Genomic DNA, 27,924 nt, shown 5'->3' with positions numbered 1-27,924 from the left:
ATGCAAACACTGAGACTTATGGGGTAAGATAGGCAGGCAAGATTCACTTGGTCACATAAAGGCAGCAGGACAGAAACCAATATGAAGCATCCCACAGGGAGCTGGGTTAACGAGGGAACACAGCTAATCAAGAAGAGAAAGGGCAGCAGCAGAGGGATGCAGTCGTGGACATCACAGGTGGACAAACATGGCTACGGTGAGTCAAGATATCCAAAGCATGGAGGAGAGGAAGAGGATGAAAGGAAAGTGGTGGGACTGTGAGATGAGGGAGACATCAGATAGGAGCCTGTAGTGCACTTCCTGTTGTGATGATCGCAAGCTCACGTTCATTGTCAAGCTGAGGAAACCACAAAGCAGATCAGCATCAGCAGAAGAAGTGAGCTACAAGCTCTGAAGAATACAACATTATCGGTTATCCAACAGCAGTTGAAGGTCCTACCATGTACATAACAGTGTACAGGAGAGGGTGCCAATATACTTTGGCTGTTCAGTTGCTGAACATCATAATTCCAGCAGAAAAATAAATCTGTGTTGAAAGATACAGATTGATGTAAGCATGCATCCAAAATGAAGAAAAGCAAGAAATTCATTATATAGATGAGATTCTATTAGCATGCCAGTCACTGTGACGCTGGTGGTTTGTGGGAGTGGGCCACCTTCTGGATGGAGTGGACACATCAGTCTACATCGTCACCTGAGAGTGAATAACAGTCAGTGCACCCTTTTAGCAACTGTCATACCTTGATGCTATACTCCAGTGTAAGGGTAAACTTGTTTTTGCCACCCTTAATGGGCCTTATGTTACCCACAAGCCCCTGCCCTCATGAAAGATCGGGCCTCCAACAATACACATCTGTGTACAGCCCTGTAGACTGCAGCAAGATCTAATGCTATTTCTCCTCTGGAATGTGTTGTGAATGCAGCTTTAAGGTCCTGTGACGGCCTTGGCTGCAGTGTGGGATATTCACATGCTGGCTGGAGAGGACCATTATGGGGTTGTGGTCCAGGGCTCGTCCCAGTCAGTTCCTGCCCTGAGGCATGTTTTGTCCTTTTGTATTGCAGCAGCAGCACTCGCACATCCATCTGCAAGCCATATGGAAAACATGACACCATCACAAGGGCACAGATATGGAGTAAATAAAAAAAAACAATATGTGCCAACAAAGAATGAACTCAATGGAGCTTAAAGAACTGGAAAATAGGATATCATGGCATGGCGATGACATCAGCAACATATTGAATTATGACACATGAAAAAACTACCCCATGTCACCTCACAGAATTGCTTGTGAGAGCATTGGATGATAGTGAGAAAAGTGTTTGCCAAGTTAATAGCAGCTGTAAATGAGCAGTCATTAATCATATTCTGACTGATTAAAGCCAATCCAGTACATTGACTCTGCCAAGGTCCAGGAGTTTAAACATGGTTCAGAGTTTATCTGGTAATGGATTGTGTATACAGAGGCACCTGCTAAGGTGCAATTAGCAGCATTGTCTCAAATTTTTCCCTGGAAAGTATCATGCAGCTCTTATATTGTGATTACAAGTGTTGATGAAGGGCCACCTCTGCATTAGGGCAGGATGTTCCATACCTTTATACATTACTGTAACCCATCAAACCTTACTTTGGCAATGAAGGTCAGAGATTGTGGTTGTGCAGATATGCTACTGTGAGTATATCAGGAGAAAATCATGAAAAATTGCTTTGCATATCTGTGCTTTTACCCAAAGCATGCAAAGCACTCAACCTGCGTGCTGTCATGGAGAATTAGAATCAGAGTTTCACGTTTCAAAACACTATGTGAGTTCTATTTGCACACATTATAGCACGACTTTACAGTGTGAAGCATCCTCCCTGTAGATTAGGCGTGCCCGTGCACGTGCCCCAATACATTGCTCAGATATTAAAACTGCAGATATCACAGCAATCTGTGACCATGTTAGTGATAACAAAGCACATAAATGGCAGGTGAAAAGGTCGCTAAACACAAGGTAGAGTGCCATAAACACATGTCTCTCTGCGGAAAATTACAGTGGTTGTTTAGGTTTCTTGCGTGAGAGGAAATTTAAACAACCACGCCCATTTCATGATTATGATACGGTATCCCTCTGGTGTGGAGGAGGGGCGCAATAGATGGGAGGGGTATCTGATCAGCTCAGTCAAGCGGCAGCAAAACGACAGAATGATGGCAATGTAACCTTCAAAATAAAATAAAAAATGATTGTCTAAAGACGTCCTCTTCGACATCACCTTTATTTTGAAACTCGTATGCGGAAGTCCTACGTATTATTACGCGCGATTTGACGCAGACGTTCCTCGAGTCTCCAGTTAAAATATATCATCGATAATCGAGGGTTGGTGGGAGAAAAAAACGTGTTTATAGGTCAAATTACTTTTGTAGGCGTCGAGTGAGTTTAGATACGCGTTTTTTGTCGGTAAAATGGGAAACTGCCACACCGTTGGACCAAACGAGGCCCTTGTGGTTTCAGGTAACGTAACGCTGTTTGGACGATGTGTCTTTGCTGCTTGAGCCCCTTCCTGGCTCGCCAGGCTCCAAGAAGTGCATATAGAGACGAACCTAGAAAGGAATTAAAACCGTCTCCTAGCCGTTATTCGAAGTGTGGTTCATATATTTATGAGACTATGTCAGAAGCTAACATTAACGTCTAACATGAAGCAAACCGCCTAACCATTGGATGTATCCCGAAAGAAAAAAGGGTCAGATTTCCATGTTGTTTCCCCACCCTCTAGTGTTGATAGCGTTCTATGTAGCGCTAACGGTTAACGTAATTTACAAAAATCAGGCAGATAGTGGCTTTAAATAGCTTCCAGAGCCGAGCCTTTAAAACACCATATTGTAGAATCTCCTCAGGAATATATCAGTAACGTTTTCATAATAAATTCACCTGCTTTCTGTGTTTAATATTCGACTATAAATATATTTAGCCGTTGCTGTAATGCGTAAGTGTTCTCTCTACGTTTTCGTCGGTAGGGATGTGATTGGTCTTGATTCCGCATCTTGTCTTATTTCGGTTTTTGCTCATGGGATACTTGGGCATTTTCTGATGAAAAAGCAGCCATTAAAGGGCGAATTATAGGAACCGAGGTTTTAGGATATGGTGGCTGTCTGCTGCAGGAGGAATACACCTACGTTAATTAAGTTACAGCGGCAGGGGCGGAGCCCCGCTTCAGCCTCCGCAACGAGCCAAATCAAAATGAACGCCATGAATGTTTACGTTTTCTTCACCGACATGTACAATTAAAATATAAGAGTTCAAAATGTCCATTATAGCACCACACCCTTCATCCCAAGGTACTATATTCGACAGTATTCAGCATACCATAATATTAGTACACAATAATAAAAAAATCAATGACATTTTCTCTAAAATAGAAAAGATACCAGTTTAAAGGTGCAGTTCGTAAAATCTGAGCTAATTAGCTAACAGCAGCTAGTAGCTACAGCCAAAGATAGCTTCAGCAAATAGTGGTTACTCTGGAGATTTGCTGCCCCCTGTTTGTTTGGTGCAGCCCTCGACAGGCAACCCTATTCTGCACATTTTAAGTGTAATTATCTTTTTTCATCTAGACAAGATGATAAGAATGAGAACAATTTTTCACAATATGTCAGAAAATACCACCTGTAATACTGCATTAAATATATAGTCATTAGGGCCACAGTTTAAAGGTGGGTGGTCTTCCTCAGTACCCAGTGGAAGTTGGCAAGAACACAGCTTTCACATTACTAAAAGGAATAAACAAAAAAAAATGAATGAAACATCAACAGACTTATCACACTTGATATCATGTAGCCTGTTGCTTAAAAGAAGAATTTGAAAAGGAAATGCCAGTCAGGGCATAAAACCAATTATCTGCTCATCTTTACAAACAAGACTAGCCGTCAGTGATGGAAAAAAAAAGTTTACATTGAAAATTTAATTAATTTGTGGATTTGGAGAATCTTGACACTGTTTGTGTATATCTATGACACTACAACTTGGATAGTCTATTTCCATTTATATTTAGTGACTAAAGTTAGCTGACCCAACACATAACAGCACAAAGTTCCAAGACAAAGTTTGATTTGTTCTTCCTCCCTAATCTGTCATCACTGCCAGCGAGTGACAGACGCCTCATTTCTGAATGCATGCACATACCATACTTCAAATGTTTACTATTCCTGGGCTGACCAAATGTGTATGATTGGCTTGATGGCTATTCAGTCAATCTAACTTGACCAATAGGATTTCATGTATGGAGAACTCATCCTCTGAAGTGCTCTTGATACAGATTTTCATTTTGTTTTACCAGTGACTATCTCAGGAAAAAATGGATGATAGATGTTTGGAGTCTGTGTTTCTGTGAAAGTGGGGTTCACAACAGATGCTGATAAACTCCTCAGCTGATGTCACATGACTACTGCTTTTCTTATTCTCAGGGGCCCCCCATATAAAAACACAGAGGCCAGGGCCCCTTTTGTGTCAAAGTTTGGTCACACAGAATGGTATTGGATTTTCTTTTATTCAGAATTCTCTGAGTTGAGAGTTAAATCTCTGATCACAGCACTCATTCTGTACAGTGTATCAGTCGTTTCTTTGTTGTAATAGTAAAATCAAGATTTGGGAGTGGTTTGTATGAAAAGGTTTCCATTACTCTTCTGTAACTGCTTAGGGCAGTTTTCCTGTTTAATCTACTTGTGATGAACGAAAAAGAGAAACAGCATATGGTTTTTCCTTTCTGAACAAACTTTTAAGAGGGTGTCAGTTACCACATAGTGGAATGTAGATTGGGAGCAGAGGTGAGTGGGCGTGAGCTGAACATCCTGATTCCAAAACAGAGTTATTCCACAAATGTGAACATGAAAGGACTGTATTTTTAGGACGTTAAGTGCAATATCCCAGTTCCCTTTTTTGGCTGAATCTGAAAGGCAAATGGAGAAATGATTCCTCCTTGCCTTACTTTTTAAGAACAAAGTCTTGCATCGAGAAAACTTAAGTTGATGACAGGATATTTTTCGGTTTTAGCTTTTATGTTAGCTTGTAAAGTCTCGTTCATTCATACGTGGCCCCTCCCCCTGCCACTGAAGTGAATGCAGTCAGGAATCTCAGCTATGCCTGTGGAAGACTGGTACTACTGGGGTGGTGTGTGTACTGCCTAGCATGTCTGTAGGTCCTCAGCCTGCTACTGCTTTAGATGGCAATGGCATTTGGCAGGAGTCAGGTGCATTTTAATGGTAAAAGCCTGTCCCACTCACAATTCTCCATTAAAACAGTGCCTCTGGTGTTTCTAAATGCTTCTAAACCTCATGTTTTATTTTTCAAATATTGAATTTTTTGAGGCATGACCAAGGGAAATGTGGCATCATTAAGAGTCATGTGACAGCTCATTGTGCTTTTCTTGGTCTACACATTGTACTGCTACTGTTTCCTGTTGACTCACACCAGGAAAGTGCTTAATGTGAATAATGGGAAACGGAATATGCCACTGTGTCAGAGAGGGTGATTTCTACTTTAGAGTTGAAATTTCAGGATACGTCCCTAAAAAGAGTCTTTTAACAAAAACCCTGTTGATGAAAACATAAAAAAACCATCAGCAGTGTGTGTGTGTGGGAGAGAGATGTGGGTCGACATATGCTGCTGTAATTTTTGGTTGTCAATAAAGATAGCCCAGCTCCTCCCCCTCCTCTGTCTGTCTGTAAACATGTGACAGCTGGGAATGTCACACTAAACACTTGAGATTAAACTATCAGACTGAGGCCAGTGAGTGGAAATAATATGGGGTGCCTAACCTAACTTACATCTTATCTAGAAAGGTCTCACATTCACTTCACAACTGTCCAAAATTTTACAATTTTACAAAAACTTCTACAGTGTTGAGAGGGAAGTTTGAAGAAGCCTTAAAGCGTAGTTGAAGTGAGTGCTCTTAGTGTACCAGTCATCAAAGGAACAAACGCTGTGTGTGCTGTGTTTGGAAGATGTATTGGTGTGTGTTTTTATGGTTTGCTGAACAGCACATGATCATCTTCCCTAAAAAAACACTTGCAGAGTATGATAAGTGGGTCACTGTCTGATCTGGCCTCCATCTTTCTCATCTCTATCTCAACCAAATCTGTTTAACCTAATGTGCCAGATGGTTTGTTTCACAAAACCATTTGGGAAATCATCCATGGAAACTGTTGAGAAGAGGGCAGGCACTTTCAAAAAATACTTGGCACCTTCTATCAACGAAACGTCAACCAGTCAGCTCAACAAACCGTATGACTTAGTAGAGGCAAAACCCTTGCTAAAGCCAGATGGGAGGGGAGTGATAACATCATTTCCATCGAGAAAAGCCTTTAATGCCGCTCTGTGCTCTAGGTATAGCAGCATCTACACTAACCTCTTTAGGAGCCACCATTCAAACAAATGGTTGTGCTGTCGACACACCTCCACCTGTAGCTACCAGCAGGTGCTCATAGGATGCTGATTTGTCCGAGCTGTCACGCAGCCACTCGCACATAACTTGAAGCCTGGCAAGGTTGATTCCCATGTTACATGATCGTGTGTGATCATGTGATCTCGTGAATCCAGCTGCCTCGCAAGGTGATAATCAGCTGCTATAGTTAAATATAGGACTATCTATTATATCTATTAAAAATGTATTCCTTCTAAGCCAGTCAAAATTACATTTGATTATTCCTTCTAGAAAATACAAAGGTTCGAACCATTCACCATTTTGCACATTATGTCCATAAGAGGGCAAACCAGTAGAACAAGAGACATACTATTTATATATTATTTCAAAACAGGCATGTCTTTTAAAAGGTCTACATACCTACACATTACAAGATTAATACAATAAAGTGATGTTGTCTGCAGAGTTTCATATTGGTGCTGATCCACGTGTCCTGGAACATTTCAATGTCCTGGAGAAACAGGAGAAATATTGTCTGATTATGGGATTATGGACCCTGTTTTCCCATGTTTTTGTGAGACAACAATTTTTGTAGTTTTTCCAGTATTTAGTGAGAGCCAGCAGCCATGAAACATGCTGCAGTGTAATCCCTCCAGGCGTGTGCACACACTTCAAGTGTTTTTTCCACTGACAGGCTCATATTGTTAAGTGTCCTACAACATTATGGAAAAGAATGTCTGGGGAGTTTTTGGGATTTTAATAATATTAAACATGCAGTTACTTGAATTAATAATTTTTTCCACTAGGGTCCTGCAGAAACAAATTGTGAACATTGATATGTCATCACCTTGTAAATTAATATGGGGGACTTAGAACTAAGAAAACAGTGTGTTTGTATATGCAATGGTTATGAAGCAATGATGCTAGTACCTAATGGGAATTAGCATTGTTACCACAATGATATTATCTTAACAAATGTTTTACTTCACATGCTTAACACAAAATTACTTAAAAAACATTTATTTTCTGCTTTTAAATACAGTAAGGGTGTTGTTTTTGGAAATATAACTCATGATTTACAGTCTCTAACAGTAACGTTTTCCCACGATCTTGCTTTCTAGAAAAGCAAATAAAAATCGCAATAAATCATAATATCGAATCACATCACATCAAGAATCACAACATATATCGAATCAGCTCCCAAGTGTCATGATAGTATTGAATCGGGAGATGAGCATGTTGTCCCATCCCTAAACATTAGCATTCAGTTTGAGTCACCACCTGCCGAAGTCCAATATTTACTCTCTTTTCACTCTACTTTTGGTTACTGCCAACTCCTGAGGGAAATATCTGGCACCACTATGTTCAGCAGCTAGTCACTATCTCTTTCTGTTGTTTGGTGCTGAGCAGGTAGTGTACAGTGGGTATTAAACTGTTATTTCTGGTAATGGCTGGCTCTTTTGGCTGAAAAAATGCTATGAGAGCTGTGAGAGTGAACCAAAACAGCAAAGTTGCAGCTGGACAGCTGAACAGTATGCTTCCTATAAAGCTCCATAAAACTGAGGACAGTACATATTCAGTCAATAATTTTCTGTATGTTCACCACAGGTGACTGCATGAGTGATGCATTTCACATTATCATTTAATACATTGTTGTGTAAAATATTGGTTATAGCTGCTTTAAAGGTTTAAACAATTCAAATGAAATTGTTGCAATAAGTGGCTACTGTTGCCTTTGTGCTGGTCACTTCTATATTTTTTTCTGGCTGATGCTTAACTGATTAACTGATGCTTACTGTGGTTTTTGTCTGTGTTGATTGAAACCATGTGATGTTGATTTTATTTGTGTCGTTCCAAAGGTGGCTGCTGTGGCTCAGATCAGAAGACGTATATTGTGGGAGGCTGGGCTTGGGCTTGGTGGCTCATCTCTGACATCCAGAGGTAAGATCTGTCTGCTCTGGCTCCAGACCAAAGAAAATGCAACTAGTATTATTAGTAGTAAGTATTCTTCAAAGCCATGCAGTCTTAGGTGGCACAGTGCTCATAGACTCACTCAGGAAGCTTTAAGAACAGGGTATCTGCCGGTCTTGACAAAAACAAACAACAAAAAACTTCTTCATTGAGATATTAGAAGTCCTATCCTGTACACATCTTAAGCACAGAATAGACTTCACAGTCTCTTCCGCATAATATGTTAGAGAAACTGGTAACTGGGAAGGAATTGATCCCACTAGTATGTATTGCCTGTGTAGCCAAAGCCTGATATACATTAGGGTTGTCAACAAATATTCTGAATATGAATATATAATTGTAAAAAATGTTACAACAAAGTGTTAGAAAAAATTAATACTTGATTGTTAGATGGAAAAACAGCCCTAGTGGCTGTTCTCACATGAGATGCCTGTGAATATTCTCATTCATCCAGGTCATTGTAAGCTTTAGGGCAGTCAGTCGACCTGGACCTGGACCTCGTCAGTTTGTCTTAGAAGACATTTCGCCTCTCATCCGAGCAGGCTTCATCAGTTCATGCGCAACCAGACTAGATACCTAGGTATTTAGTCTGGTTGTGCATGAACTGATGAAGCCTGCTCGGATAAGAGGCGAAATGTCTTCTAAGACAAACTGACGAGGTCCAGTTGCGAACGATTGAATGCCCTAAAGCTCACATGAGATATTTGAATGGTTTAAGCCTATGTGCTTTCTAGAAGGAATTATATAATTATTGTGATGGAATTTGTTTACAGTGAGACAAATTAAGGATAATGCCCAAATTATACTTCATATACTATGAATAATAACTTTTTTTTTTCCAGTTTCAAAATAGTGGATTTTTTATAGTTTGATATTAAGAATGTTGATATTTTGAAATTAGCTTTGTGAAACAGCAGATACCCTGAAAGTGATTTTTCATTAAGACAAGATAAACATTTTTTTCTTTCCTACCCTTAAACATTTCAGTTATGAATAAGCAAACAAACAAACACAGTATTATTGATCAATTAAGGCAAAAGACACTGATATTAAACAACTAATGTTTAAGTGTGTAAACACTTTGAATCATCACCACTGTCAGCTGTTTTTAAATGTGGCTCCAACCAACCAGGTTCTGAGTAAAAGGCTGGAAAGATAAACAAATGGTACATAATGGAAAGGTCAGGGAATGTTACAAAAATAATATTTACAAAATGATACAAAAAATAACCCTGTATGTTGAACTCTTCTTCTGAACCACTGACAGTGAAGCAAAAAAGTTACAAGAAACAAAAAAAATTACATATGTTTTTTATTTGATATAAACAAACTAAGGTCATTTGGATTTTGTTTATCTACCAGAGCTTAAAACCACAAAACAAAATCCTTAGTCTGATCTTAATCAAGTCTAGTCCTAGTCAAGAGGCCAAAACCTGCAGCTGAAACACTGACTCTCAAAGGGAGATAGAGCTTAAGTGAGTTAAAGCTGAGTCTAAGCTGTAATGGGGACAGTTTTCTGTGAGAATTTGTCGTGTCTGAGTGATGATAAATTAATTTGTATTTTCATTTAAATTCCTCAATTGTAAGAGATGTTTTTGTTCAAAACATCTCTTACAACGCCGATTCCAAAAAGTTGGGACACTGTGACAAACCTAAATATAAACAAACTACAATGATTTGCAAATCCTTTTCAACCGATATTCAATTGAACACAGTACAAGACAAGATATTTAATCGTCAAACTGATACTTCATTAATTGTTGTAAATATATACTCACACGTTTCAGATGAGTTTGGACAGGAACAACAAAAGACTGGGAAAGTCATTGAATGCTTAAAAAACACAAGTTTGTCACATTCCACAGGTAAACAGGTTAATTAGTAACAGATAATAAGTGTAATGATTGGGTATGGAAGGGGCTTTTCTGTCATGTCTCAAGTCATTCACAAGAAAGGATGAGGCAAGGCTGTAAGAAGCTTTGTGGGAAAATTTAGGGAATTCACCATCTACAGTCCGTAATATCATCAAAAGATTCAGAGAATCTGGACGTAAGGGGCAAGGCCAAAAAACTTAAGGGTATGGACACATCAGTCGTCATTTAAAACAAGCTCACTTCTTCCTTGCTTCCCTTGCAAGGTGGGTGGTCTGGTTAGACCCTCTTACTAAACAGAGAACCAGAGTTATATCGATAACCTTAAGTTCTCTTTCACAGGAATAATTTCTTGTCTCACTGTGGGGAAAAATACTGACTCCCAGACATGCCTGTAAATAAGAGAACTGTCCTCAGTGGTACTTCACAAGGATGGAGCCCTGTTCTGAGAAGAGCCCCCGGTGAGAACTGAATGTGCCAGAGTTGGTGCTGTGACATCCAGCCTATGAAAGTTAGCATTTAAACATGTGTGGCAAGGTCCAGCAAGCTGCCGCCCACACCTCCTGAAAAGACACTTCCCTAAGGAGCATCCACATGGTTGCTAGATCTCTGGTGGTATGTGTACGTAGGCCAGAAGGAGGCTGGAGACTATAAGCCAGGGCAATAGCCCCTACAAGCCAGTGGGCTCTCCCACTGTTTGGACACAGGCTTTCCCACATGGTTTTGCCGAAGACACAAATAGCTGGTCACCCTGTCTAAAACTATGGGTCCTGTCCAAATATATCTGCAGTGCATGAATTGACAAATGCCGGTGCTCCTCAGAGGAGAAAGGTAAAGGATAGAAAGCGGTCAGTTCTGTTGGAGAGCACAAGCCTATAACCGTCGTATTAAAGGCTAGGTTAGGCTGCAGATGGAATTTAGTAGTCCCCGGTAAAACTGTATACATGCCTGATGCACGATAAGTGCATGGCTCTCACCTACGTGGTTAGCTGAGGCCAAAGTAATCAATAAGGGTGTCTTCAAGGACAACATATTCAACTGTATTTGTTCCAAAGGTTCAAAAGGGGGTGCAGAGAGAGCATTTAGCCCAGTGGGAAGATCCCACGATTTGGAATATTGTCTTTGTTTCCCTTTGGTGGGCACCACACTCTGTGTGGATCACGTCCCATGGAACTTGCTCTGGAACGGAGCTGGGAGGGGATAGAGCTGCCGGTGAAGGGGGCAGACTGGGCTTACTCTCTCCCAGAGGAGAGGCTATCAGGCCAGCTGCTTCTTCTTCTTCACAATTAGTAGCAGTAGCTAGGGGAGGGGGCAGGGCCATTTGAGGTCTGACCTGGGGAGTTTGCTTCCTAGAGTGTTTTAGGCACTTTGGGGATCCTGAAAGCTGGAGCCAGGTGAGAGAAAGCCGGCGCGTAAGACTGGCATAGCGCCTCAGGAGCAGTGGGTTGGGCCCTCCTCGGCAGGCAAAGCCTCAGAACCTCATTATTCCTTTTTTTTCTCCTCACTGGTCAGTTGGTGATCCCAAATCACCTCCTGAAGAATCATGAGGCCCGTGGCACCCCCTTGTTTGGCCACTTTGTGGAGATGGAGGACGTGATCCGTTATAACACAGATTTATTCTGACGAGGTAGAATCTAATTTAACAGTCAGGTCCTGTTCCAGCTCAGCCTGGTAAGACATGAAAATAGAAAAGGTGTTGAGGGCTCTTCCTGACAGAGGTGCTGCTTGTGCAGTTACTAGATGAGAATAGAGGGGGAAATATCAGTATTTCCTCTGCTAGTGTAGCGGAGAGAAGTAGTGCTGCTGTGTAGTTATTGCTACTGCTGCTGTGAGGTATCTTTATTACTACCTGTAATGAGATATTGCTACCTGCTGGTATTGCTAACATTACCTTTAATATCAACAAGCATAGCTACCTTATGTCAAAACTACGTGTAGAAGAGTGTTGCTGCTGTTCGTGAGCAAAGGGCCCAGTGACCAGTGAAGTTGGTGGATAGTTAAGCTTATCACCCAAAAGCTCAGTTTTTGATAGGCTTCTGTAAGAAAGGGAGAAGAGGTTTTTTTAATGACAACTGATGCTATGTATGCCTAATATTTAGGAGGGCCCCATTCGCTCCTGACTTTGGGATCACTGGTGCCAGCCAATAAGGACTGGCCTAATGTAATTCGAGCAGGAGGCATTCCCATATTGGGACACAAAACAGACTGAAAGAGAACCAGCCATCGAATGCCTGTGACCATCAATCCGCCAGGCAGCACTGCATTAAAAACTGACATGACTGTATAAAGGATATAACAACATGGGCTCAGGAACACTTCATAAACCATTGTCAATAAACACAGTTCATTGCTGCATCTACAAATGCAAAGCAAAAACCACACACAGTATCAACAACATCCAGAAATGCATCAGACTTCTCTGGGCCGGATCTCATCTGAGATTGACACAAAGTGGAAAAGTGTGCTGTGGTCTGACGAGTCCACATTTCAGAAGTCACGGACATCAAGTCCTCCTGGCTAAAGAGAAAAAGGACCTTCCATTGTTACCAGTGAAAAGTTCAAAAGCCAGCATCTGTGAAGGTATGGAGTGTATTAGTGCTCGCAAGTGAGCTTGTGAGCCGTCATCCAGATGACATCTTTTTCAGGGACGTCCCTGCTTATTACAACAAGACAATACCAAGCCACATTCTGCACGAGTTACAACAGTGTGCCTTCATAGTAAAAGAGTGTGGGTACTAGACTGACCTGCCTGCAGTCCAGACCTGTCTGTAATTGCAAATGTGTGGCACATTAGAAGTGCAAAATACGGTAAAGGAGACCCGAACTGTTGAGCCACTGAAGTTGCATGTCAAGCAAGAATGGTAAACAGATTCACTTTCAGATTTTCAACAATTATTGTCCTCTCAACCCAAATGCTTACTGGGTGTTTTTAAAAGAAAAGGTAATGTAACAAAGTGGTAAACATGACCCTGTCCCAACTGTTCTCCAATGTGTTGCAGACATCAAATTCAGAATGAGTGATGTATTTACAAAAAGCAGTTAAGTTTATCAGTTTGAACGTTATAGATCTTTGTACTGTATTCAATCGAATACATGTCGAAAAGGATATGCAAAGCGATGTATTTCATTCTGTTTCTGTTTTACACAACTTCCCAACTTATTTGGAATCGGGGTGGTACAAATGTTTTCGTAAAAGTGAATCCTATGAACATGAACTAGCTTGTGATGATATTCTTGTCTCCAGTGCTCCTGGTTTTAATTGATGTATCGTTTGGTGTTTGCCTGCCTCTTTTTTTCTACTTCGCTAACCTGCTTTGCTTTGTCTGGTGTCGATCTTTTACTGTCTCAGCCATAGTGTGTCTCCTTCAGGTTACCCATTACCCATTAAGTGCTGCTCTTTGTCTTTAGTTGCTAGGAAACGCAATGGCAGAGCTGGATAATAAAATAAGGTTGATGCATGCCTGGATTTATAAATCCCCATTTAGAGACACGCTGTCGCAGGAATCCTTTCTTGTCTATTTTAGCTCCACATGTTGGTCATGTGCAGTTCGGTCAACGTTTCAGACGCTTTCTTGGATAATAACAACAGGAGAGACGATGTTGCTCCTCTCAAGAGTAGCAACCACTTCAGCTGAAAGCCCTGTGTGTATAAGCCAGTAGCTTGACAGCATTATAAAAAACAAGGGGAGGCAGTGTGGCTTCCCGCTCATGCAGTAATCATGTTAATGCCTGTGACTCATTGATCTAATCCTTCTGGAAAGAAGTGGGAGGTGGAGCTGTTAACCAGAGAGTCTTCTCTTCCAAGTGTTGCTGCAATCAGCATCCCATATCTTTGCCTCAGACAACAATAAATCCAAGTCAGTATTCATTGTAAAAGGACAGCTTCAGCTGTTTTTATCAGCTCTGAAACATAATCTCATGTGAACATTCTATCCGAACTAGTTCTGAAGTGGAGTACAATGGTTGTTTGTAGAGGACATTCCTTTATAATCTCCACACAAATGTAATCTTAAAGAAGTGCTGGGATCAAGAATCCTTTCAACACTGACTCGGGATTTCATCTATGGATCTTGCTCTTTGTTCCAAGAGAAGTCGTGTAGTAGCTGTGACCTTTCTGGTTTTTTAAGTTTTGTCATATCAGACATGAAAACAGCCTTTGGGGCTAAAACCAGCAAAACAGGAGGTCAAGGTTGTGTCTTTTGCCCCCTCCCCCTTCCCTCTTCCTCTTGACCCTGGTTACTGACATTCCTAACAGCTGTTGTCCAACTTACTGTTTTGCCTCTGCTATTCCCGCCTGCCTGTCTGCCTGCGTAGAATGTCTCTGGAGGTTATGACCATCCTCTGTCGCTGTGAGAATATCGAAACTTCGGAGGGTGTTCCCCTGGATGTAACAGGGGTGGCTCAGGTAATGCATTTCAAAAAGCCCAAAAGAAAAAAGCAGTGGCTGGTGCTCGAGACCAAAGGAAGACCCAGGAAAATGGTTCAACTAACAAGCTAACGTCTATGTGTATTTGTTTTTCTCATCTTCATGGCTTTTTTTCCTTTGGCAGTGGAAGAGAGACAATCAGCTGTCACTAACGTGCTGAACTCTGAGTCACCTTTGGCAACGGGGTCAATAAATGGAGGCTATAGAAGTGGCTAAAAAGATGATCTGAAGAACCCAATGCGAAATTTAAAATTGAGTTATTTGAATAAAGCTGCATTTGAAAATAATTCAGACAGAAACCTTAATTGTACAAGGTTTGTGCTCTCGATAGCATCTCATTTTGCTCCGTTGTTCGTGATCTGGAGTCCTTGGGTGAATGGTTTCACTTTGTCCTGTTTCTTTCCTTGTGTTCTGGCCCTTCCCTTCATTTGCTTTCCCTCCGAACATGTCAATTTTTATTTTATATTTTTCCACATTCTTCACAGGATAACGCTTGAGATTATGACCCTGCAGCCCAAGTGTGAGGATGTAGAGACAGCGGAGGGTGTAGCTATTACTGTCACTGGGGTGGCTCAGGTAAATCACCACACTTTTCTGGGAATGCCAGTTCAGACTCCACTCCCCCTCCCCACCCCACTCCTTTCTCTGGCATCACCCCATAATCACAGCAGAGGTGGTATATCATACAGAGGGCTCAAGTGAAGATGCACACCTGTATTTTTGATTAAGACACTAAGCTAGATGTACATACAGATGTTGGGTCAAATTGTTGTCTGCATGATTTTCCCTCATATCTGGGCAGAATACACCTAGTTAGAGTCATGTGACCTGGCCTGGAATCAGACTGACAGTACCACTGTGTCAAAAAGGCAGCCTCATTTTTCATTTCAATGACATCTCAGAAATTGCACAATTCAGATGGCATTCTGTGTCTGACAAGCCTTCAGACTGGACTTCCTGGTTCGTATTTCATCATCTCACTGGCACCTGTAGCAGCATATGCATCAGTGTAGGCCCTTGCATCTTGTTGATACAGTGTTATTGTCAGTCTGAACTCGGTTGTAGTGTGTCAAGAGAAGGGGTCTGTGTAGAGCCTGATGTGTATTGTAGTGTCAATCTCAGTGTGTTTTTTGTTTTCTTTTATTGTGTCTGCTATTTGGTTGTTTGATCCTGTTCAGTGACAAAATGAAGTTTTTTTTCTTTTGGTTTACAGCTTTGAGATGTTAAGAGAAAATCCACCTTAAAATAAAAATCACTATATAGCCACTCCACAGTCTGAAATTGCAGATACATAATAATAGGTAAAAGCATAAAGACAAGGACACTAATTATATAATATATAAATATATATAATGATATTCTTTACAATTCTTTACCTATATAACACTTCTTTGAATTTTTTAAGAGTATAAAACAAACATAACAGTGGCATATAATATCAAGCAAACTAAAATACAGTAGTGAAAAAACTATTTCAAACATTCGTTGGTATGCATGAGTATGACCATGCAAAAAAACTGACAGCTAGTTAGCTAAGTGCAGCAAGGATTATAGTAATATGATCTTTTCTTTCAGTCAGCAGACTTTTGCACTTCTGAAATACTTTATATTTCTCTGAAGATAGTAGTAGTAGTAGTAGTAGTAGTAGTAATAGTAGTAGTAGTGAACAACAGCATTAGACAAAGTGAAGAAAGGCTCAGTAATGTGCTGTTTTGCTGTAACTCATCAAATCTGTCTCCACTGCTAACTATCTGCTTTCTGTAATTGTCACTATCAGTAAATGAAACAAGGTAAACACCTCCTCTTCATCCAGTCATGGGACCAAGCAAATATTTTCACCACTCACCACTATAACAAAGTGACTGAAAGAAAGTGAACATAATACTGTGGGGAACATAATTGAGGCATGATATAGCCTGATCATGTGCAATACATCTATCTAGTGTCTATCAGTGCCAAAGTCGCTGAAGCACAAATCAAAACCTACGTTTTTGACTGTTGTCAACCCCTTGCTTCAATGAAAATCAATGAAAAAGTGTATGTGAGTAGCCTGAATCCCTACCTCTGTCCTTGACCCTGCACCTTCTGTGCAAATGACTAACTACAGGTCACAACAGTCTTGCCTTGCCTGGCCTTGAAAACGTGTTCTTGTAAATAAGTGTTTAAGACTAAGTCTAGTAAAAAGTGAAGTATTTTTTGGTGGTGGAACTTTTCTTTAAGAACTTGTAATATACCACCATTTTCTGCAGTTCCATGTGAATGATAATCTGTTCTTATTCATTTTCCTTTGCATGCCTGTATTACTTTGTGTGTTTGAAAGAAGATGCCTCATTATCAGCTCTGTATTAGCCACAGTCATGCCAGTGTTCCTCTCCTCTGTGTTTTTGTACATGCATGCTGACAATGAGCCCACTGTTTGGAGCTGAACAGCCCCTCACTCTCACACAGTTCACTTCACAGAGGAGCTCATCATGCCACTGTTTGATTGGTCCAACCTAAGCCAAAGCCATTGTGGAGCATGTGTCTCATGGCAACAGGAGTTGTGTGTCCTTAAATAAAAGAGACGTATGTTTAGGCTGAGGGAGGGGGGTGAGCTATTAATTTAAAGAAAGCCACAGCAGAATGTTAATCTAGTATATTATTTTAACTCCAGTATACCAATTAGATATAAACCACACTCTCCCATTTTAATCACATTTGGTCATGTGACTTTAAGTGGGAGTATTTTTGTCTACTTTGACAGCCTACTGGCCAGTTGGCAGTCCACATCAACTGAAGGACCTGACAGATCTATCACCTTTTTAAAAAATGTTTTCTGGCCTTGAACAACATGAGTTGAGGAAATTATCAGGAAAAATTTGGACCCCATTCTTTTCCAATTACATGTCTCGTACTTCCTGTATGTTAAAGGAGCTGTGGGTTTGGAGGAGTTGGGAGGAAGGGTGGCGTCACGGATGGCATGGGGGTTGGGGTAGGAGGTCAGGGGTTAAGGGCAAGATACTACTGCAACCAAGTCTTTATTCCAGTCTCGGCCACGGCACGGCTCCCCCTGCTGTCTGTTTGATCTGGCCTGTGTGTGTTTGTGTGGCTGGCTTGCAGCCTTGAGTGTTTTCTGACATGTGTTTCCTTGGAATGAAGTCCATCTTCCCTGACTTTGTGTTGCCCTCATTCTTGTTATGAGTGCATGTTGCAAAACAAAACCATGTGCAGACCTCTCGCCTAAGGACCCAGCTCACTCTCTCTTTTTTCACAGCTCCAGTGGAGTAGAACATCACCGTAAACCTTGTGTCTTACACCTTTTTTAATTTCTTGACTGTTTAAGTGATCTCTTTTTCTGTCAGTGACTCCCTTGTGTGGATCTTGTAAACTTCAGGTCATTGTCATTGTTTTCCTGTTAAGCTTTATTGAAAATGATCTCATTAATGATTTTTTTTCCATAATTAATTCTCTCAAATTGAAAATTTTCTGGTAACAGTACGGAACAAACAGTAGAATGCTGAATTGTGATTGGCTTTGCACATGAGTCTAGCTAAAATGTTGGGATTTTCTTTAGTGGAATTACCACTTGGAAGTAGAACTTCGTTATTATTAACAGGGGATATATCCTTGTGAATCAAGAAGTGTTAGAATAGCACTTTCATGACAAGTGCATGTTTTTCTTGCCATCATATGCCAAAAAGGAATGGGTTTGAGGTCAAATTTATGTCTGCATCTTCTGATGTTGATCACAGATGTAAAGCATCTAATAGTTGATTAGTGACCATGGTTTGACATGAAGGCCACAGATTAGATACAAGGATGCAGCTGTTTGCACTGTTATGATTTATATAAATAAGGACAAAAAAGTAGCCAAAGCTAATCCTGAAATCATCCTCTGTTCTTGCACAGCTAGTATGGTGTGTTGAAAATCTAAAAAAAATGAAGCAATGGGATAGAATTTTGCACATGAAGCTTTGGTTCTTGAGAGACATAAACTTGGCAGGAACATTAACTGTTGATTACTAATGATCTGGCCATATATGTAAAATTTGTTCCAGGTCAAGGTGACTGTATACAAGATTACATTTATAGTGATCAGCCCTGAGTTGATGCACCCGCTGTGCTGCCCCAGTCTGTTGATGTAGAATGTGTTTACAGTCCTTTTTCCTGTATAAATAAGAACTGAAGCTGCTCACCACAGTACGAGGTGTTTTTGCCAAATCAGTAGCAGCGTTGCATGAACCATAGGGTTGATGTACTTCAGAGCAACCCAGCCTTTATGCATCCATGTCACTAATGCATTGCAGACTTTGTAAGATTTTTCTTTTTATTTTATTTGTCTGTTGAGTTCCCATTCTAAATGTTATGATGTCTTTTTATTTTCAGCTGTTCTATACATTACTAAAAGTGCCAAAGTCAAAAGATGATGTATTGTAACTGATCAGATAGAAAGCTATGATACCACAAAGACTAGTATCTGTCATGTGTGCCACACCCATGTGTTCCTGTATCTGTATTTGTGCCTGTGTTTGTGGATGTGTGCTCAGCTGACGATCTTTGTCCACGTTGGCACCAGGTGAAGGTGATGACAGAAAATGAACTGCTGGGTTATGCCTGTGAACAGTTCCTGGGGAAATCAGTCATGGAGATCAAAAGTGTCATCCTGCAGACCCTCGAGGGTCATCTGCGAGCCATCCTTGGTGGGTAGTCTCTCAAAACTGCATTGTCATTGCTTGAGTTCTTGTTTTGTTTTGCTTTTTTTTTTTCAAACAAATGTGCATAGTCCATGTAGTTTTTACATGTTTGCTTACATTCTAGGAAAGTAGAGCATGAGCGGTATTCAGGGGAAACGGATACGATGGTCCCACCAGATCTTTTCTGCCTTTTTTTCTTTTTAAAACATCTAGCAAGATAAGCCACCAGTGAATGAATGACAGGATGATGATATAATAATATCATAGAGCAGAGATCAGCATGCGCAACAACAATAATCTGGTTCACTCATCTGGCAAACAAGAACAAGGAAAGGTCAGTTTGGTCAAAGTGAGCACATGGAGGCAGAATGACAGAGAAGACATACAATATATTGAAAGAAATGGCTGGTGCTGCTTCTTTTCCCTCAAACAAATACATATAACTTCCACTGCATCAGACGAGGTGTTAAAACATCACATGTAGAAACTGTCATGAACTGTAGTTTGAATTGAATTCTTACTTTGTTATATCAGTTGATGATAGAGGGTGACAGCAAGGATGTATAAACTGTCTCTGAGAGTCGCACTAATAATTTGGCCATTGTGCTCTTTCTTGACATATTGTCCATCTTTGTCAGTGTGCTCAATTGTAGTTAAATAATGGCTGTGGAAGTAATAATTGAATTGTGAAGGAACTAACCACAGTTTTCATCATTTCAGGCACCCTGACTGTTGAGCAGATTTACCAGGACAGAGACAAATTTGCCAGTCTGGTGCGTGAGGTGGCTGCACCTGATGTCGGCCGCATGGGCATCGAGATCCTCAGCTTCACCATCAAGGTGTGAGCCATGCAGATGTCAAGCTCACTTCATTCTGCGTTTATCTTTCCAACACCTTTCCTGTTCTTAATTTGAATTAGATCATTTGATTACTCACCATAGTGCACCTGCATATTTATTTCTCCTCCTGCCAGGATGTATATGATAAAGTGGAGTACCTGAGCTCACTGGGCAAAACTCAGACAGCTGCTGTACAGAGAGATGCTGACATCGGAGTGGCCGAGGCAGAGAGAGACGCTGGCATCAGGGTAAGAGGATCCTTTAGAGGAAATTAAAACTGCAAACAAGGTATTAGAAAACATCCAATCTCAGCTAATAGGTACCACATTAGGAAACCATCAGACTACTCTTAAACCATCTCCCTGTCATTGTCTTTTGCACACTGTCCTTTACAGGAAGCTGAGTGTAAGAAAGAAATGATGGACGTGAAGTTCTTAGCTGACACAAAAATGGCTGACTCCAAACGAGAGCTGGAAATGCAGAAAGCTTCCTTCAATCAGGAAGTGAACACAAAGGTATTGGGTTGTAAAGCTTTGACTGTATGTATTGTCAGCAATCAAACATGAGAATTAAGTGGGAATAAAACTTCCCGCTTCTCCAGAAAGCAGAGGCTCAGCTGGCGTATGAGCTGCAGGCGGCCAAAGAGCAGCAGAAGATCCGTCTGGAAGAGATCGAAATCGAGGTGGTCCAGAGGAAGAAGCAGATCACTATTGAGGAAAAGGAGATTGAACGTACTGACAAGGAGCTAATCGCCACTGTGAAGAGACCTGCAGAGGCTGAAGCCTACAAGATGCAGCAGCTGGCTGAGGGACAGAAGTGAGTCGCTCCCACACAGATCACCTTTAGTGCACAGAGCATCATCATTCAAGTCTGAATACTTACTAACACTGGGGAATCATTTCATTTGTTTCCACTGCAAATGCTTTATTTTTCATGATTCAAGTGTCAGTGTCCTTGGTTGCTGACATTTTTTTAACCTCACTTCCTGAAACAACGGAAACTATGCAGAAGGGAAACCAGAAACAAATGGAAAAAAAACGGTTTCTTGTTCTTTGTTTTTGGGAAAACATGCCTTTATAGACACAGTGCTTAAACCAAGCCCCACTACCAGCATAAATACATGATATAAACATGCTTTCTGCATCCATGAACAAGTCTTTCTTACACAAGACAACAACTACATTTTTCAATTCATGTGTTCTAATGCTGTCAAAGTTTGTTTACATCAGCAGGAAACACAACAGTAAAACTGGGCTGAGCTATATTTTCCAAGTACAGTTGGTTGTTTTCAAAATTATATATATGAACATATGATTTTTATGGTCAAATAATTGATATCCGACCAATGACTTTGAAGTTGCACATTTCACACATGACAGAACAGTGCATGACTGACTGCAACTGAAAGTAAAGTCCTTGCACTGCTTCTCTAACCCAAACTCCAGGACAAAGAAGGTGCTGACAGCACAGGCAGAGGCTGAGAAGATCCGATTTATCGGTGAGGCAGAGGCTGCCTCCATTGAAGCAGTGGGAAAGGCAGAGGCTGAGAAGATGAGACTGAAAGCTGAAGCCTACCAGCAGTACGGCGATGCTGCCAAGACAGCTTTGGTCCTGGAGGCTCTGCCCAAGGTCGGTAGTACATTTACACCCACTGGTTTTAGAAGAAATCCCCAACATTTGGGGAGTTTGCTTTATTGGTCTGATTGTGGGGACCATGAAGCTTCGGCATAGTCAGAGCTATCTGTCAGATGCAGATGACTTTAGTACCAATATTTCTGTTCCGTGTTTATAAAGAGAACTTAGGCACACAACGCCCAAGAAGTTTTATTTGTTCCTCAGAGGAAACAATGAATGGCAGTACATGTATGCCATTTCCTGTAAATCCCCAGGTGTATAGATGGCATGAGGTGAGTTTTGTCAGTGAAATAACAGATACTCAATGTTTTTTATCAGATTGCCGGCAAGGTGGCCGCACCCCTGTCCAGGACCAGTGAGATTGTCATCCTGAGTGGAGACGGCAACCGCGTCACCGGAGAGGTGAACCGTCTATTAGCTGAACTGCCCGTGTCCGTCAACGCCCTCACTGGAGTGGATCTGACAAAGGTGAGAGTGGCGCTGTTCTCCACAGGAGTTCATTTATTTCATCAGACTACTCTTGTGAATGTTTTAGCTCATTCTTCTGTCATCTTCAGGGTCAGCTGTATGCCTGGCTTATGATTGCTGGAAAATTTTAGTGATTGAACCCCTTGAACAAAAGATAGAATACAAAGCTGCCTCACAGGACTGTTGTTGATCCATATATTTGCTGAAAAATACATTTTCAGAAGAATATAACATTACAAGAGCTGACCTGAGGGCAGATCGTGGAGCACAAACACCCACCAACACTCAACAGCTCTTCATTTTGCCAGGCTGCAGCCTCCATGCTGTTGGCTTATCATTCACGTCTTCAGGGGCTTTCCAGCACAATAGCACCAGAACGCAGTGCAGTTTGGGAGCAGCCTGAGAGGCCACATGGAGAATTTTACCACCTGCATATGAACAAAGTATAATAGTTTTTATTGAGTGAATAGGCAACTGTATAAGATAAGATAAGATAAGATAGACTTTATTAATCTCCAGCCGGGGAGATTTACTAACACAGTCACCATAACAACTTCAGAAGGTGACAATATGTCAGTGTTTTATTTTCAGCTTGTTCAGCTGCTTGCGGGTGGTTAAAAATGGAATAAATGCAACTCAGCATAAGTAAGCGGGAACATTGTACTGTAGTTACCTCCATCGCTATTTTAGTTTTTACAATTTTCTCCAAATGTCATCAAATCTGGATGAGCTTCACGTTAATATTTTGTTGTTTGATGCACAGGGGAAGCTATCATTGATAGTTATAATGTTCTAATGCGCTGGGCAATTGCAGCCTAATGTTGTCACTGCACACACGTTCTGGCTAATTCTGCAAAATGTGATGACGTTGAGTCTACAGTTGGCATTACAGTTACTAGTGAATGGTTATCATAACTCAGTACCCAGAATGCCATCAGCCTTTCATCATCCCCTTGTTAGCCATGACCGACCATCAGGGGTTGTGGAAGCTCAGTCTGTCCCTAACACAAAGCAAAACAAAAAACATGTATATATCAGCATGCATGCTCAGCAGCAGTCACCTGTATTATCTTCAGAAAATGTCTCGTCATATTTCATTCCAAAGTGGGAAATTGCTCAGGTGGAGTTATCTAACATACAGCTATAGTCTGTGAATGTGTCTGAACTAGGCCCTTAAGTTTATAACTCGTTAAAACCAGCTAATCCTTCTGTCCTTTGATCCCACAGATGCCTCTGCTCCAGAAGATGATCAGCCCACAGTGCCAAACAACCATGTGATGAATCAGGCCACAGACTTACTCTCAATCCTTCGACATATATCTGCCTCAAGCATGACAATAGTTTTTTCAGCCTCTAACCCCTTATGCAACTGCCTTTGACCAGAAACACTTGACACCAACCAAGAGGTTTTTTATATTTTTAAGAGGTTTTTAATTTTCTAAAGGAAAAAAGCTGGGGCCATGCGGACCAGACTGTATGTATCTTCTGTTGTTTTTAGTTTTTGTTTTAGACACATTGATTCTTATCACACTGCACTAATTATCCAGGATTATATGCTGCAGTTCTGCTCAGTCCTACAAATCATCCGAAGCACGGTTGTTGTTGTTTTTTGAGAGAGAGACAAAAGTCAGAGTTGGCCCACTTTAAATCTGGTTGTGAAAAGGAAAAACACCACAATCTTCAGTAGGTAGGCACTGAGAGTCTAAAACATGAAAGACGAATCTGAATATTGCTCTCTTCTTCAGAGTGGTTTAGGTTTCTGCCTGAAATTTGGAGGGCGCCACTTCCCTGACAGGTGTTCTGACTTTTATTCACCTTGGGAGCAGAGAGCTCCTGCCTCTGAGTCAAACAGCCATTAGTCTAATTCTCAGAGCCCTGCTAGTGAGTTTGTGTTCAGCAGACTGAACATAGAGTGCAATGGGCAGCTTTTATTTCCTCTTTGCTTTTAAGACTCGATTTTATTTAGTTTAGTTTGATTTATCTCTATCTCAGAGAACTTGGATTACGAAACCGCTGTTACATTCAAGGCTCACCAGATCTTCACCCACTGTGATTTGAAAATTTACAGTACATTACAATATCGGTGATGTTTGAATCACTTGTATGATAATTCTTACCTCGCGGTATGTTGTCATGTTGCCTGTCTTCTCAGTTCTGATGTGCAGTGACTGTTCACCACTCAAGTGCCCAAACCTTAGGACCGTGGTTTGGCTTTAGTAAGATTTCTGTCCGAGTATATCACTGTGTTATAGATGGATGATGTTTAGATATTGTTCCCTGTTCTCATAACATCTGCTTATACTAACAATAGTTTACTTCTCACTTTTAGCACGTGTTTGGACACATCGGCAGATATAAATGCTGGGCAAATGCATAACACAAAGCCATACTTAGAAAAGATTAGTCTTAAAGGGATAGTTCAGATTATTTGAAGTTGGATAGCAGTCGGCACGCCCTCAGTTTTCAAGCGGTAGGAGGACTGGTGTAGGAAGCTAAGCAGTGTGCTGCTGTGAACGGGGTCAGCTGCAAAATGTATTTTAGCCACTAAAAAAAGGCCCAGCTGAAAAAAAATCAATATCCGTTTAAGTGTATGCTGTATTTAAGATATTTTCACTGCAAAGCTTGCTGTCAGACAGCCCTCTGCCAGGGAACTGAAGTCTTTGATATTGCTCTCTCCAAAGGCACCAGACTCCTTTTCCAAAAACAGTAATTCTACCTTGAAGAACATGAGAGTTGCAGCTTTAGCCCTGCCTCAATAGTTAGTGTTATTGTGTGACTTAGGTGAATCCGAACTAACCCTTTAAAACACAGAGGTCACCCAATAACACAAACAAACTAACTATCGAGGCAGCGGTAGACCAACATCTCCTTGTTCTGTGACATAAAATTGCTGTTTTTTGTCAATGGAGTCTGGTTCGAACTGTGGCTTTTTTGGAGAGAGTGATATTAACAGCTGTTCACATTGGAAAGGGCTGTCTGATGACAAGGTAAAGCGGTGAAATATTTGAAATGTAACATACTGTCAGATAATTATCTCATACAACCCCACTTCAAATGCTCCGTGCTATCCCTTTAAATGATTCTCTGGCCGCCTGCTCGGCTTACTCAACATTTCTTGCTCATGTTGCACATTGTAGACGTTCAGGGTCTGAGCTTTAACACGTTTTGTTGCTCCTTTCTCTCTTTCCTCTCCCTGAGATGATTGTTAGTCCTTCTCAGATGTAATACCGTGTTTCTCAGATGTTGTTTCAGATGTTCACTTTTGCAGACTCTACATATTTTCTAACTCCACATCTTGCCAGGCTGAAAGTTGCCACTGTGTTGCACATCTGACCACACCCGTGAGGGGATGACAAAGCAGGAATTGAATGCTACATTCAATCGGTCCGTGACTCATGAAGTTGGAAGATAAGCATGTGATAAGGTCGTAAACACCGTACGTGGTGTTTGTGCTTGGATGGTCTTCAGTTGGGTAAATGTCAAAGTCGAGCAGTTGGACCAGTTTTCGTTTCCCTGCTGCCACATGTCCAGTGACCAGGTCAATCTAATTACCACGTTGTCTGTTACAGTCATTTAGCTATCGAAAGCCTGATGACAGCCTGTGTCCAAAGTTGTGGTTCAGTGTTAAAGCAACACTTGTGACGTGACAACACAGTGTGCAACAAGTTGGGTGTTTGAATAATCTAGATGGCAGGATCCTAGCAGGATTTGAACCCATACTGATTACTCTTTAAACTAAATATGCTTTCTGTTGCTGCCTGTTTATACATTTAAACTTAAACCTCTGATTTGTTTTGCCACATTAGCCAGCCTATGTAGTCAGGACAGGCTGCCCTTTTTTAATCACATCGTGAATGATAATTAACCACTTTCAGAATCTGTGACCATAAATGTTTTGTTTTATTTTGCCGCACCAGTTTCTTTATTGTCTGTGAATAAACATGAGGCTTGTGGCTTGTTTGATCTGAGCAAATTTCATGTAATTTTTATTTTTGACATGAATGTTACAGTTCCCTCCAAGTTCTACTGCAACTATTTTCTCTTCAGTAAATGTTGGTGAAAACACTGCCTGGCTTGGTTCAAATACATGAATATTATTAACCTGTCTTTATCATACCTTGAAATGGCCAGTATTTTTTAACGAGTCTCTAATATCAATCAGTAGTCATTCACACCTGACAAAAATCACCTGATCATGCAAACACTGTCCCATTCTCAAACTGATGGCTCACTGCAGCCTGGCAGAGCCCTCCAGCAATTTACACTTCTGTGTGCTCTGGCAGGGCCATGGATGTCTCTTTTTAAGTCAGGTATAGAAATCTTCACTCAGACAGCAGCATGGAACCTTTTATACAACTGGCAGAAATGCTGCACCAGTCCTTGGCAGTCATTAGGCTAGAGAAACAAAACTAACCCACCCAGTTTAGTCTCTGAATGTGTTTCAGGTGAGAAATGTAGAACAGTTGTAGAATAATTTTAACACCTCATCATGTTCTTTACATATCTGACCCAGACTGATTGAGTGGTTGTTTCCAGACACAGTGCCTTTGTCAAACAATGAAGCGGTCATTCATACTTCATGTGCAGTTTGTTGACTGTAATGATCATACATTTGGAAGTCGCCAGGGGATAGTCTATCATGAATCTAGACTGACTTGTAGAATATGTGTACGTATGTAGTGTTCAGCTGTGAGTTTCCTCTTTCTACTCTCTGTTTTATGTACTTTCTAACATTCTGCACTACAAATGTACGTGGGAACACAGTTATATGTAGATAGACGATCAATATAAATGTAGCATTTTAGAGCTTTTGTTTTGGAATCTGGACCTCTTAAAGAATCGTCATTCATTATTTGGCCATTCTATTGTGTGCCAAAAACTACAATTTCTTGATTTGCATTGACTAATCAAAATAGAGGCAACTTTCTGATATTGTAAGTGGCATTTTAGAGGAGAATGTGACTAAAGACCAAACTCTATAGACCTACGCCTTAACTCTCATCTTCATCTTAACCGTGTCCATCTGTTGTCTATCTTGGAAATAATCTATACTCACTATTAAAAATTATATTGTGGATTTATCTTGTGGCTTCTCACGTAACACTGGCCTTTGGGAGACTGATCCAGCATGGCATTTTAAGCATGTGTTCATGTTATTCTGTGTTGTGTGCCACCCTATAATAAATGTAATACCACTTCCTGTTGGCCTCGCTGTGTGTCTGTTACAGAGTGTTAAAGGAGGAAGGCTTGGCTTGACATCTCTCACACAGCGCTTGAAAAGATTTCATTACCTGCACACGAGGAGAAAAATCATGTTCACTCAAACCTCACGTGAAGGCAGAGATAAGAAGCTTTGGGTCAGCGGGGGCAGATGTGTCCTCTGGACACCAAAGCGACACCTTCACAGTGTTTGTTTTGTCCAATGAACAAATAGTTGGCAATTAATCAACTGACTGTTTGATTAATCAACTAATTGTTCCAGCTGTACTTGTATGAATTGTTGGTTAGTTTCATTTAGGACAAAACATTATTTTGTAAGCTCTTGCGTGTTTGTTGCCATCTTGTCCAGTGTCTCATTCCTGCTGCCAGATGGTCTGCTTTGCACGGCTTGGGTATGCATAGTATTACTCAGGCATGGCTTAGGTAA

At 40.9% G+C, this 27,924-nt stretch overlaps 1 protein-coding gene across 1 annotated transcript; it reads left to right on the top strand.

Moving 5' to 3' along the window:
• Nucleotides 1–2,294: 2,294 nt before the first annotated feature.
• LOC121616896 (flotillin-2a) lies at nt 2,295–27,477 on the top strand. The gene is made up of 11 exons (XM_041951756.1): nt 2,295–2,490; nt 8,254–8,335; nt 15,148–15,238; nt 19,218–19,341; nt 20,056–20,174; nt 20,309–20,422; nt 20,570–20,689; nt 20,776–20,990; nt 21,620–21,803; nt 22,128–22,277; nt 23,505–27,477. Exons 1-11 carry the CDS (start codon nt 2,442–2,444, stop codon nt 23,553–23,555), a joined length of 1,299 nt encoding a protein of 432 aa, XP_041807690.1. The 5' UTR covers nt 2,295–2,441; the 3' UTR covers nt 23,556–27,477.
• Nucleotides 27,478–27,924: the final 447 nt, after the last annotated feature.

This window comes from Chelmon rostratus, chromosome 14 (assembly GCF_017976325.1).
Source record: "Chelmon rostratus isolate fCheRos1 chromosome 14, fCheRos1.pri, whole genome shotgun sequence".
Classification (NCBI taxonomy): domain Eukaryota; kingdom Metazoa; phylum Chordata; class Actinopteri; order Chaetodontiformes; family Chaetodontidae; genus Chelmon; species Chelmon rostratus.
This window is presented reverse-complemented; position numbering and strand designations above follow the sequence as displayed.